The sequence below is a fragment of the Somniosus microcephalus genome, chromosome 4 (assembly GCF_052327205.1).
Source record: "Somniosus microcephalus isolate GS21.2 chromosome 4, FLI_Smic_1.0, whole genome shotgun sequence".
NCBI lineage: Eukaryota > Metazoa > Chordata > Chondrichthyes > Squaliformes > Somniosidae > Somniosus > Somniosus microcephalus.
Window position 1 is genome coordinate 184,659,786 of NC_140990.1, and position 12,411 is coordinate 184,672,196.

Genomic DNA, 12,411 nt, shown 5'->3' on the forward strand with positions numbered 1-12,411 from the left:
AGAGAAGTAATTGCAGGAAATTCTCCTTCTACGACTGGGCAATAACGGAATAATGCGAGGGTAGTCTCACCCATCTGGACACGGAGGAGAGGCGTTGGAGGAGGATAGTGTCATCAACCATGTCAAAGGTGGCAGACAGGTCGAGAAGGATGAGGGGGATAGTGCACCACAGTCACAGTCACATAGGATGTCATTTGTGACTTTGATACTTCGATAAGGGTTGTTTCAGTGCTGTGACAGGGCTGGAAATCTGATTGGAGAGGTTCAAAAATGTAGTTGCGGGAAAGATGTTCGAGGAATTTGCAGAGGAAAGGGAGGTTGGAGATGGTGCATTAGTTTGCAAGGACAGAGAGGTGGAAAGTAAGTTCATTGAGTAGGGTGATGACGGCAGATTTGAAAAGGGACAGGGTCAGTGCCAGAGTGGGAACTTAACAATACCAGTTAGCATGGGGGCCAGGAAGGGAAGTTGGGTGGTCAGTAGTTTGTTGGGAATAGCATCAAAGAAGCAGGAAGTGGGTCTCATGGGCAAGATGAGCTCAGAGGGGGCATGAGGGGATATAGGAGAGAAACCAGAGAAAGATGAGAGTTTGGGGCTAGGGCGGGAAGGAACCCGGAGGTGGGCTAGGGGAAGGAAGGGAAACGGCAGAGGCAGCTGAACGGATGGTCTCAATCTTAGTGACAAAGAAGTCCTTAAGCTCCTCACACTTGTGGTGGGATCTGAACTCACATCTCCGGATTATTAGTCTAGTAGCATAACCACTATGCTACCGTTCCCTTATACCTGCAGCTATGAAACTTCATCGGGTCCAGAGTCAATGTTGAGGACTCCCAGGGCCATTCCCACCTGACTGTATACCACCTTGCTCCCACTGGTGGGTCTGCCCTGCCAGTGGGACAGAACATAATCAGGGAGGGTCTTCCTCCTTTTTGTAGCAGTTTGATTGAACTGAGTGGCTTGCTAGTCTATTTCAGGGGACAGTTAACACATTGTTGGAGGAGAGGGTGGAGGGGTCAGGGGAGGGGAGTTTAAGAAAATGGTGGGTAATGGAGAAGAGAAGCCGTGGGTTAGCTTTGCATTCCAGAATGATCCTGGAATAGTGAGCAGTTTTGGCAGAGAACAGCAGGACCCAATAATGCTTTATGTGGTTCAGACAGACCTGGCGATGAATGGCCAAACCAATTGTCCACCATAAACATTCAAGTCTGCACCCATTGGGCTCAAGGGAGCTGAGATGGAGGCTGTATCAAGGGTGAGAAAGAGTAAGGGTTTTGGTGGGGACAAGTGCAAAGGTGGAGGTAAGGATGTGATTGAGCAGATCGGTAGCTGCAGAAATAGTGGCAAATGGTGTGCCAAAGGCTAGACATTTGGGAATTTGAAAACGCCATGGTAAATTAATTGGGTGAAGAGTATTTTCCAGGGGCAGAAAGAAGTCGGGTTGGAAGGGATGTGAGAGTGGAGAGGGATACAAGGAAGTGATCAGAGATGGCCTTATCTGTGATTGAGACGATGGGAGTAGAGAAGCCATGTAATTTGGCAAGATCGAAGGGGTGGCCGTGAATATGGGCAGGTGAGTTTGTATGAAGGGAGCGGTTTAGGGAGGACAGAATGGGAGTGAACTCAGATGAGAGGGCAGGGTGACTGGAGATGGAGGTTAAAATCACCGAGGGTGAGAAGTCGCTCGGTGCAGAGACTGAAGGAAGAAAGCAGTGAAGACATCTCTGTGAGCAACTTAGCATGCTACTTGGGTGGGCAGTAGAAAATTAGCATTTTAAAGGAGGTGAGAGGAGTGGAACAAGATCAGATGCTCAAAGGAGAAGGTGCCAGAGGAGTAGACAGACAGACCAAGGTGAGATTTGGTGATAAGGGCCACACCGCTACCACGGCGATTTGAGTGGAGCAAATGGTGCAAGGTGGGAAGGCTTCATTGAGGGGAAAGGTGCCATCACTCGTGAGCCAAGTTTGTGTCAAGGCAATGATGTCGATGCAAGTATCCACAAGGTCATGGATGGCAAGGATCTTGTTCATAAGTGAATGGACATTCTGGAGGGAGATGTAGAGATGGGCGGTAATAGTTGATCCTCTGGCAGAGTCTACAGGGGAGGGATGAATGGGATGGGAAGGAGGTTGGCAAAATTAGCCCCCAGTGGGTGTGTTGGGTGGGAAGGTCAGTGAGAAAGTAGGATGGGGCAGTTGGGGTTGCTAAGATCATCAACACAGATACCATCATCACACGCGAGGACACCACCCACCAGGTACATGGTACATACTCATGTGACTCGGCCAACGTTGTCTACCTCATACGTTGCAGGAAAGGATGCCCCGGAGCATGGTACATCGGCGAGACCATGCAGGCACTGCGACAACGGATGAACAGACACCGCACAACAATCGCCAGGCAGGAGTGTTCCCTCCCAGTCGGGGAACACTTCAGCAGTCAAGGACATTCAGCCTCCAATCTTTGGGTAAGCATTCTCCAAGGCGGCCTTCGAGACACACGACAATGCAAAATCGTCGAGCAGAAACTGATAGCCAAGTTCCGCACTCATGAGGACAGCCTCAACCGGGATCTTGGGTTCATGTCACACTACATGTAACCCCACCTGACATAGAGTCATCCAGACTCGAGTCGTCGTTGGCTTGTTCTCTACACAGATGCGGCTGGACCTGCTGTGATTTCCAGCACAAAAAAAATCTTTTTTTTTTTTTTTTAAATTCTTTTTTTTTTGTTTTTCATACAGACCCCAGCATCTGCAACATTTGACCCCTTGTGACCCCACCTCATTGTTCTTTGATGTAATGTTTTCCTGACTGTCCTGTTTGGACACCATTCACACCTTTGATTGCTGTGATTATCTCTCTGCCGAGGTGTGATAAAGGGCAGTTAGAAAGATTACCTGTAATCATCTGGCAGTGCTCTCTGACTATATATGCTGTACCTATATGCATCTCTCCACTTCACCTGATGAAGGAGCAGCGCTCCGAAAGCTTGTGATTTCAAATAAAGCTGTTGGACTATAACCTGGTGTTGTGTGACTTCTCACATTTCTCCTCCCTTCCCACTGTCCAGGGCCCCAAACACTCTTTCCAGGCGCAACAGTGATTTACGCATACTTTTTTCAATTTAGCATAATGTATTCGCTGCTCACGATGGAGTCTCCTCTATATTGGGGAGACCAAACGCAGATTGGGTGACCGCTTTGCGGAACACTTTCATTCAGTCTGCAAGCGTGACCCCAAGCTTCTGGTCACCTGTTGATGCGCTATCAACAATACCAAAGACTACGAAATGGACTTATATGAAGTAGGCTTTTATTGACTAAGAACTAGAGCATGCCTCTGCTAGTGAATCCATCCTAAGAGCTCCCGGGGGAAGGGTGGTGAGTCACCTTTATACCCGGGCTTAGGGGTGGAGCCAGGGGCTGAGACATGCCTGGACTTGTACAGGGTTAACAGTGGTTTACCACACAGGCATGTACAGGTTATCAGTGGTTTACCACATTCACCCCTCGTTTAAAAAGAGTCCGGCGGGGTGAAGTGTTTCAAAAGTTCGTATACGAAAGTCTCTCCGGGGGTCTTGTCTGCCGTAATGATCTTCGTGGTGCCGGTTGCGGCGGTTCTTTGCCCGCGGCCGCTTCTCGCGTGGGACGGAGCACTGGCGTGTCGTCCTCTCAGGGTAGGGATGGCACCGGCATGTCGTCAGTTCATGGTAGACACCCCGGTGGTGCGTCGTGGGTAGTGGTGTTGGGTGGAGGTAGTGGATGGTGATCGATGGTGTTTCGGGTGGTACCTGAGGGTGCGAGGTCTCGAATTGAGACTGTGTCCTCCCGCCCGTCAGGATACGCCACGTAGGCGTACTGTGGGTTGGCGTGGAGGAGGTGAACCTTTTCGACCAGGGGGTCCGTCTTATGGCTCCTCACGTGTTTCCTGAGCAGGACGGGTCCCGGAGACGTCAGCCATGGCGATAGTGATGTCCCCGAGGTGGATTTCCTGGGGAAGATGAACATCTTCTCGTGAGGGGTGGCGTTGGTGGCAGTACAGAGCAGTGATCGTATGGAGTGGAGCGCATCGGGGAGGACATCTTGCCAGCGGGAGATTGGGAGGCCCTTGGATTTTAGGGCGAGCATGGCGGTCTTCCACACCGTTGCGTTCTCCCTCTCTACCTGTCCGTTACCCCGGGGGTTGTAGCTGGTAGTCCTGCTCGTGGCTATGCCCTTCTCGAGCAGGTACTGGCGCAGCTCGTGGCTCATGAACGACGAGCCCGTCGCTGTGGATGTAATTGGGGAAGCCAAATATGGCGAACAGGTCGTGGAGGCACCTGATGACTGTGGCGCTGGTCATGTCCGGGCAGGGGATGGTGAAGGGGAAACGGGAGTACTCGTCAATAATATTGAGGAAGTACGTGTTGCGGTCAGAGGAGGGAAGGGGCCCCTTGAAATCGACGCTGAGACGTTCGAAGGGGCGGGTGGCTTTAATCAGGTGTGCCCTGTCTGGCCTATAAAAATGCGGTTTGCATTCGGCGCAGACCTGGCAGTTCCTGGTCATGGTCCTGATCTCCTCGATGGAGTAAGGCAGGTTGCGAGCTTTAATAAAGTGGAAGAGCCTGGTGACCCCCGGGTGGCAGAGATCATTGTGGAGGGTCCGTAGCCTATCGACTTGTGCGTTGGCACATGTCCCACGGGATAGGGCGTCTGGGGGCTCATTAAGTTTCCCGGGCCGGTATAAGATATCGTAGTTGTAGGTGGATAACTCGATCCTCCACCGCAATATCTTATCATTTTTGATTTTCCCCCTTTGTCTGTTGTTAAACATAAATGCTACTGACCGTTGGTCAGTGAGCAGGGTGAAACGTTTACCGGCCAGGTAATGCCTCCAGTGCCGTACAGCCTCCACTATCGCCTGGGCCTCCTTCTCGACTGAGGAGTGTCGAATTTCGGGGCCCTGGAGGGTCCGTGAAAAGAAGGCCACGGGTCTCCCCGCCTGGTTAAGGGTTGCGGCTAGGGCGAAGTCGGATGCATCGCTCTCCACTTGGAAAGGGATGGACTCATCCACTGCGTGCATTGTGGCCTTCGCAATGTCCTCTTTTATGAGGGTGAAGGCCGCAAGGGCCTCTGCCGTCAGGGGGAAGGAGGTTGACTTGATGAGGGGCCGGGCTTTGTCCGCATAGTTGGGCACCCACTGGGCGTAGTAAGAGAAGAACCCTAGGCATCTCTTCAGGGCTTTTAGGCAGTGGGGGGGGTAGTTCCAGGAGGGGGCGCATTCGGTCGGGGTCAGGGCCGATGACTCAGTTTTCCACCACGCAGCCAAGAATAGCGAGGCGCGCGGTGCGGAACATACATTTTTCTCTGTTGTATGTCAGATTCAGCCGTTGGGCCGTACGGAGGAATTTTTCTAGGTTGGCGTCGTGGTCCTGCCGGTCATGGCCGCAGATGGTGACGTTGTCTAGATAGGGGAAGGTGGCCTGCAGCGCGTTCTGGTCAACCATCCGGTCCATCTCCCTTTGGAAGACCGAGACCCCGTTGGTGACGCCGAAGGGGACTCGGAGGAAGTGGTAGAGGCGACCGTCAGCCTCGAAGGCCGTGTACTGGCGGTCCTCAGGCCTGATGGGGAGCTGGTGGTATACTGACTTCAGATCAATCGTCGAGAATACCCGGTATTGTGCTATCTGGTTGACCATGTCAGATATGCGGGGAAGTGGGTATGCGTCTAATTGAGTGTATCGATTGATCGTCTGGCTGTAATCAATAACCAGGCGCTGTTTTTCGCCGGTCTTTACTACCACCACTTGGGCTCGCCATGGGCTGGTGCTGCCCTCGATAATCCCTTCCCTCAGGTGTCTTTGTACTTCTGATTTAATAAAGCTCCTATCCCCGGCACTGTACCGCCTGCTTTTAGTAGCAATTGGCTTGCAGTCTTTGGCGAGGTTAGCGAACAACAGGGGGGTTTGACCTTCACGGTGGACAGGCTGCATACTTTGCGCGGCGCCGTGTTTAAATTCTGCTGGCTGCAGACTGTAAGTGGGGGCAGGGGCCCGCCATATGCCATCGTGACGCTCTCCAGATGGCACTGGAAGTCTAATCCTAGCAGTACGGGAGTGCAGAGCTGTGGCAGGACGAGGAATTTAAACTCTCTGTACTCCACGCCGTTCACCGTCAGAGTCGCTACACAGTAGCCGCCGACGTCCGCCGTATGGGACTTTGAGGCCATAAAGACCTGGTGGCGTGTGCGCATAACCGATAGGGAGTAGCGTCGCACCGTGTCGGGGTGGATGAAGCTCTCCGTGCTTCCGCAGTCGAAAAGGCAATTTGTGGCATGGCCATTTACCTTTACGTTCATCATGGACCTGGCTAGTTGATGGGGCCTAGATTGGTCCAGGGTGATGGAGGCCATCGTCGAGGTCGGTGGGTCGCTGTAGTATTCGCCCGCGCTGAGGGCCTGGTCCCGAGATGGTGTCCAAGATGGCGGCTCCCCCTCGGCTGGTGGTGTCCAAAATGGCGGCCCGCACGGCTTACGTGGTTGGTGGGGTCCAAAATGGCGGCCTGTACGGTTCACATGCGGCGCTGCTGGAATTGGGGGTCAATTTCGCCTTGCACACTCTCGCGTAGTGGCCTTTCTTGCCGCATTTGGAGCAGGTCGCGTCCTTTGCTGGGCATTGCTGTCTGGGGTGCTTGGCCTGGCCGCAGAACTAGCATTTCTGGCCTCTGGTCATTGCAGCTGTAGTTGGGCTGCTGGCGGCTTGTGGCCTTACCGGGTCCCAAGATGGCTGCTCTCGTGGCATCCACGTGGCCATCCGGTCAGGGGGGTAGGCGTCCATGTTCTGGAGGGCCACGTCTAACGAGTTAGCGAGGGCCACCGTCTTCTGCAGGTCGAGCCCCCTCTGTTCCAACAGCCTCTGCCGAGTATAGTTGGACCTGATGCCGGCTACGTAGGCGTCTCGGATCAGGTCTTCCGTGCATTCCTTGGCCGTCACCGCTTTGCAATTACAGTCCCGGCCGAGGACTCTCAGTGCCAGTAAATATTCAGCGCCCGATTCCCCGGGGCGCTGTTTTCGGGTAGCCAGGAGGTGTCTGGCGTAGACCTCGTTAACAGGCCTCACGTATTGTTCCTTTAGCGTCGCGATGGCGGCCGCGTAAGTAGTGGCGTCTCGGATGATCGAGTAGACTCGGTGGCTCACCCGTGAGTTCAAGACAAGCCGTTTCGCGTCATCTGTAGTGACAGTAGTGCTGGAGGCCTCCAGGAAGGCTTCGAAACAGCTCAGCCAGTGTTCAAAGTTATTGGCTGCATCTGCTGCTTGAGGATCCAGGTCTAAATGTTCCGGCTTCAAGATTTGCTCCATGTTGAAAATTAGTCAATAAAATTGATGCGCTATCAACAATACCAAAGACTATGAAATGGACTTATATGAAGTAGGCTTTTATTGACTAAGAACTAGAGCATGCCTCTGCTAGTGAATCCATCCTAAGAGCTCCCGGGGGAAGGGTGGTGAGTCACCTTTATACCCGGGCTTAGGGGTGGAGCCAGGGGCTGAGACATGCCTGGACTTGTACAGGGTTAACAGTGGTTTACCACACAGGCATGTACAGGTTATCAGTGGTTTACCACACCTGTCATTTTAATTCTCCGCCCCACTCCGACCTCTACCTCCAACACTGTTCCAATGAAGCTCAACGGAAGCTCGAGGAGCAGCACCTCATTGTTCGATTGGGCACTTTACAGCCTTCTGAACACAATTTTAAGTTCAACAATTTCAGCTCATAACCTCTGCCCACATTTTTTCGGATGGCAGCTGTTGCGGATGATTCTGCTATTCCCATTTACATCTCCTCTGGACCCATATTTTGTTTCTTTACTTGTTCCATTACCATCTCCTTTTGCCTTGCACCATCATCCCTTTTGTCATTTAATCTCTCCTGCCTTCCACCCCATCACAGACCTTCCCTTTTGTTCTTTCCTCCCCTCCCCGCTTTCGCAACCTCTGTACTTGCTAACATCGCTAGCTTTTTCCAGTTCTGATGAAAGGTCATTGACTTAAAACATTAGCTCTTTTCTCTCTCCACAGATGTTGCCTGACCTGCTGAGTATTTCCAGCATTTTCTGTTTTTATTTCAGATTTTCAGCATCCGCAGTATTTTGCTTTTGGATAAAATATTAGTGACAGACAGGAAACAAAGTTAGAGTAAATAGGTGTTGCTCAGATTGAAGGAGGCTTGGAAGTGGTATACCCCGTGAGGCAGTGCTGGGTCCACTTTTGCTCTCAGTAGATACAGGTAACTTGGGTATCTCGAATTTGCTGATGACACAAAAGTAGGAGGTTTGGTAAACAGCGTGGAGGCCTTGAAAAAATTTCAGGAACACAGACAGGTGGCAGATGCAATTTAATGTGGATAAATATTAGGTGATATATTTTCGAAGGTAAAACGAGTAGGGGTATACACTCAATGGAAAGCTATAGCTATAAAATGCACAAGGGGTTAGATTGGGCGATTGAAAGTATGTCATCGCCCTCTGGAACAAATTGCCGAGACACATGCTGCAGCTATTTAAAAGGGGAACTTGATGAGCTCCTGGGAGAAGAGTTTAGATTATGAGGCATGGGCAACTGTGGTCACCTGGAGTTTGCTTAATGGGCTTAGGAAGCCAGAGAGGAATTTCAGACTTTTTCTGCTTGTTTGCCCCTCCCAGGAGATGGCATGGCTAGGGGATGTGGGTGAATGGTATGTGGATTGCACCATTGACTGGTCGAGGCTGGTTGGATGGGTCTGAGGGTCTTGGTTTTTTTTCTACCCTCTAGTATATAAAACTCAAGTTTGGTGTTACCTAATCACTACTTCCTGATTGACCTCTGCTTCTTCTCAAGCTGTGCCGTGTCCTACCCTGTTGGCCTTGCCATTCACATTGACAAACAAATGAAAGAAAAAGGCTCTATTGAGACCGAGGGGCCCTTATTGAGGTATTCAAGATCCTGATCGATAAGTTGAACCCTGAGAAACCATTTACTCATGGCGTGAAGCTCAGAAGAGGGGAGTGAGCATATGGTGGGGAATGTTTGGTATGGACTGCCCAGGGAGGTGATTGAGGCCGATAAATTCAGTCAATTTAAGAGGTAGTTGGACAGGCAATCGTCGAGAAAATCAATCGACAGATATTAGTGAGCTACATAGTCTGTTTTTGAACTCGGAAGCCTTACAAATAGATTGAAATGTTCTTTTCTGGTCCTGCACATTCCTAATATTGGTATAAAGTGGTAGTGTAACAACAAATGGGGCCACCCAGTGTGTGACATAGATTCAAACCAGCCATTGGTCACATCCTCAGCAGGGCTTTTAGAAATGCATTGATTACAGATAAGGTAATATGGGGAAACTCTGCATAACACCCGATACCCTGTGATGTACCTTTTATGAGCACATAACAGCACCAGACAGTTCCATGTGCTTATGTACAGAATTTAAGATCTCGAGCCCCATATATATTTATATTTCAATAATGATTACCAATTTTGTCTATACATCTGGATTGCAATACAATGAGTCACTGGCAAAGCTGCTGATGGATTTCTCAATTCTGCCAATTGGTCTCCTTTTCTCCAAGGACTAGTATTGCTTGGCTTGCTCAGTAAATTGTACATTAACAGTGGCTAGTGTATAAAAGGGACTGTCCTGTTCTATGTGCAACAACATACTGATTAGACAGCTCCAGGTTTGATTCCCAGTCTTTGCTGAGTTAGTGGATCTCAGCCTGTGCAGTCATTGGGATGCTACAACTGGCCTCAGTAACACTAGGATATGGAAGGAAAGGGAAAGTCAGCTTCGGGTCCTGCTCCTGATTACTATTCAGTGACTCCTACTGGAAAGAGTGTGTGTGTCATAAAAATATACGTACAACCTCCCCCAACTCCCAGTGCAGGATACAATCAGGCTCAGGTGTGATACCGCTCAAGTCTAAATAAGCGCAGGCACTGAAGTTAAAGAAAAATTCCACAGGTCAAACTGGCTGCCAAACTGCAGCTCCCTTTTAGAAAATGGCACACCGTGCGAAGTGTTCATACAGAAAGAAAAATACTTTCTAGGCCACCAGTAACAAGGGATTCACAAATCAGTCTGCATTTACAGACTGACATCTAACTCTGAGAATAGTGACTACTGCAGCCCCTCTCTCCCAGGTGAATGTTCTGTGCAAACACCAGCCTAAATCTTGCATTCTAATATTGACAGTCATGGGTAGGAGAGTTGCTGGTCATGTGAGCCGGCAGTGCCAAGCCAGCTGTGAGTTCGTTTTCCCAGAATCACTCCAGGAATTATAGCCAGCAAAAGTTAGCTTTTTATTCAACAGAAAGACTTAAGGTTATGGTACTCCTGATCTAGCCTCTGTTCTGCAGGAAATTCTTCTGTAGCTCTGGGGACATTTGGAAGGAGAAAAATAAATAGGCAAAATGATTAGTATAAACTGCAGCCGCCCTTAAAATACTGCTACTGCTCATTGGAGTCCCACAGCTCCTATCTGATCATGCCAGAGATTCTCGGGCAGCTTTCTGTATTTCGACATACTCAACAGATTATTTCCCCAGACTTTGCTATCCAATAAGATTCAATTCTCCATAGTACAAATGGTTTTGGCAGTACAGCATTTGATAAGGTCACACAACAAACTTACAGCAAGATAATGGCATATGAAATTAAAGGGAATATGGACACGTCAATAGCAGAAAGCAAAGGGTAGGGGTTAAAAGGAGCTATCTTTGACTTCAAAGGTGTATTTACTAGATACAGAAATTATATGGATTCAAGAACTGAGAACAATATTGAAATTTACTGATGACACCAAATTGTGGGTATGGCAAATTGTGAAAGGCTGCGCGATGGGCAGCTAGGTAGCAGATACAGTTCAATGTGGAAACATATCAAGAATAGGGAAAGGAAATACATCATAAATGGTGATATTTGAGATGAAGTAGAGGAGCAGAGAACCTTGTTGTGCAGATACATAGGTCAGCCAAGGCAGCACAAGTAAATGAGGCCAAACTGAATCCTATTTATATTCAGAGGCATAAAATAGAAAGGAGTGATGTACACAACCTTAGTTAGGCCACAATTGGAAGTATATATATGTAGCTGGGATAGGCTAGCAATTCTGATCCAAATTCACGTGACGCTGCAGATTGAAACTTACAGCTAATTTTGAAGTGTTTTTACATTGATTGCCAAGACACTGTGTGGAAGAGTAAACTCTGCACCTCCAACAGCATGGGACTTCTTTATATTCATGCTCCAAATGGCCTAATAATAACCAGCAGCACACTGGTGGAGAGAACTGTGACCTCAGCCAGAGTGCTGCTCTTCCCATTCTCGGGTGTTGAGGTACGGATCAGCCATGATCTAATTGAATGGAGGAACAAAGTCGAGGAGTTGAATGGCCTACTCCACAATATGAAAACACCTTTAAACTAAGCACTATTTCTTACCTTGAGTGCACAGCAGTAGTCCGTGGGAGCCTTGTACTTGCTGCGGTAATCCTGCCCATAATACACATTCATGTGGTCCAGCTGAATGAAGCAGGCCAGGTCCCGAGAGGTCTGGAAAACAGAATTTTGCCGGTCAGTGCGATGAACAACCTTTCATCCTAAGGAGAAAGTGAAAAGGCGCTGATAATCAATATTTAAACTTGGTTGTGGGAAAGGAAGGGTAAGAGGAGTAAGAAAGCATGGTGACACCTTTTGCGTGTCGATGTGGGGCAATTTTTTTTTTTTTTTTTTTTTTTTTTTTAAATGAGTCAATGATCTAGATGCAGACCAGGAGGCCAATGATGCATGAGCATCAGTTTTACATTTGTGCACAGTCTCATTAAAAACCCAGCATTAGAAAACTGAATTAAAAAAAAAATATTAATTTCACAAAATTACCCCTTAAATTAGACTTCGGTTCAAATCTGGGCACGTGGTCACCCTGGAGAGATCATGCTCATTTAATGTAGGCCTCTTTCAGCCAGCAGAGACTGTTATCCCCTCACTTCAGGCTGAAGTGAATCCACGTCGTCACGGTGAAGAGCTGATGTTCCAGCCCGTTTAAGCACTGCACTACCCATTCCATTAAAATTTTTTCCCAAAGTGACACTAAGTTAGGGGGGAGGTTTAAAAATAAAACAGCTTCCAATGTACTCCAATAAGATAAGTACTATTCTAACTGGATTGCGGCTGTTTGTGGTGTCAAGATCTGTTGTGTTCATTCGGACAGATGACATGCTGCCCGTACCCTGTCCCGCACCAAGTTCCACTCTCCAATTATCCCTGCCCTTGCCGAGCTACGTTGGCTCCTAGCCCCTCAATATCAGAAATGTAATATTCTTATCCAGCCTCCTCCAACCCAGCAACCCCCGTAAACTCTTTCGCCATCTGTAACTGTCCTCTTGTCCATCCC

The 12,411-nt window shown here is 49.1% G+C and overlaps 1 protein-coding gene across 3 annotated transcripts in view; it reads right to left on the minus strand.

Annotated features, from left to right (window-relative positions):
• The window catches only part of LOC147120067 (ras-associated and pleckstrin homology domains-containing protein 1-like), a 287,386-nt gene that overhangs the window by 42,057 nt on the left and 232,918 nt on the right, over positions 1 to 12,411 (minus strand). For all 3 annotated transcript variants that reach the window (XM_085985600.1, XM_085985599.1, XM_085985598.1), the window contains one exon: positions 11,460 to 11,570. In XM_085985600.1, the coding sequence (XP_085841726.1) occupies positions 11,460 to 11,570 (111 nt within the window). The remainder of the gene's footprint in view (positions 1 to 11,459; positions 11,571 to 12,411) is intronic.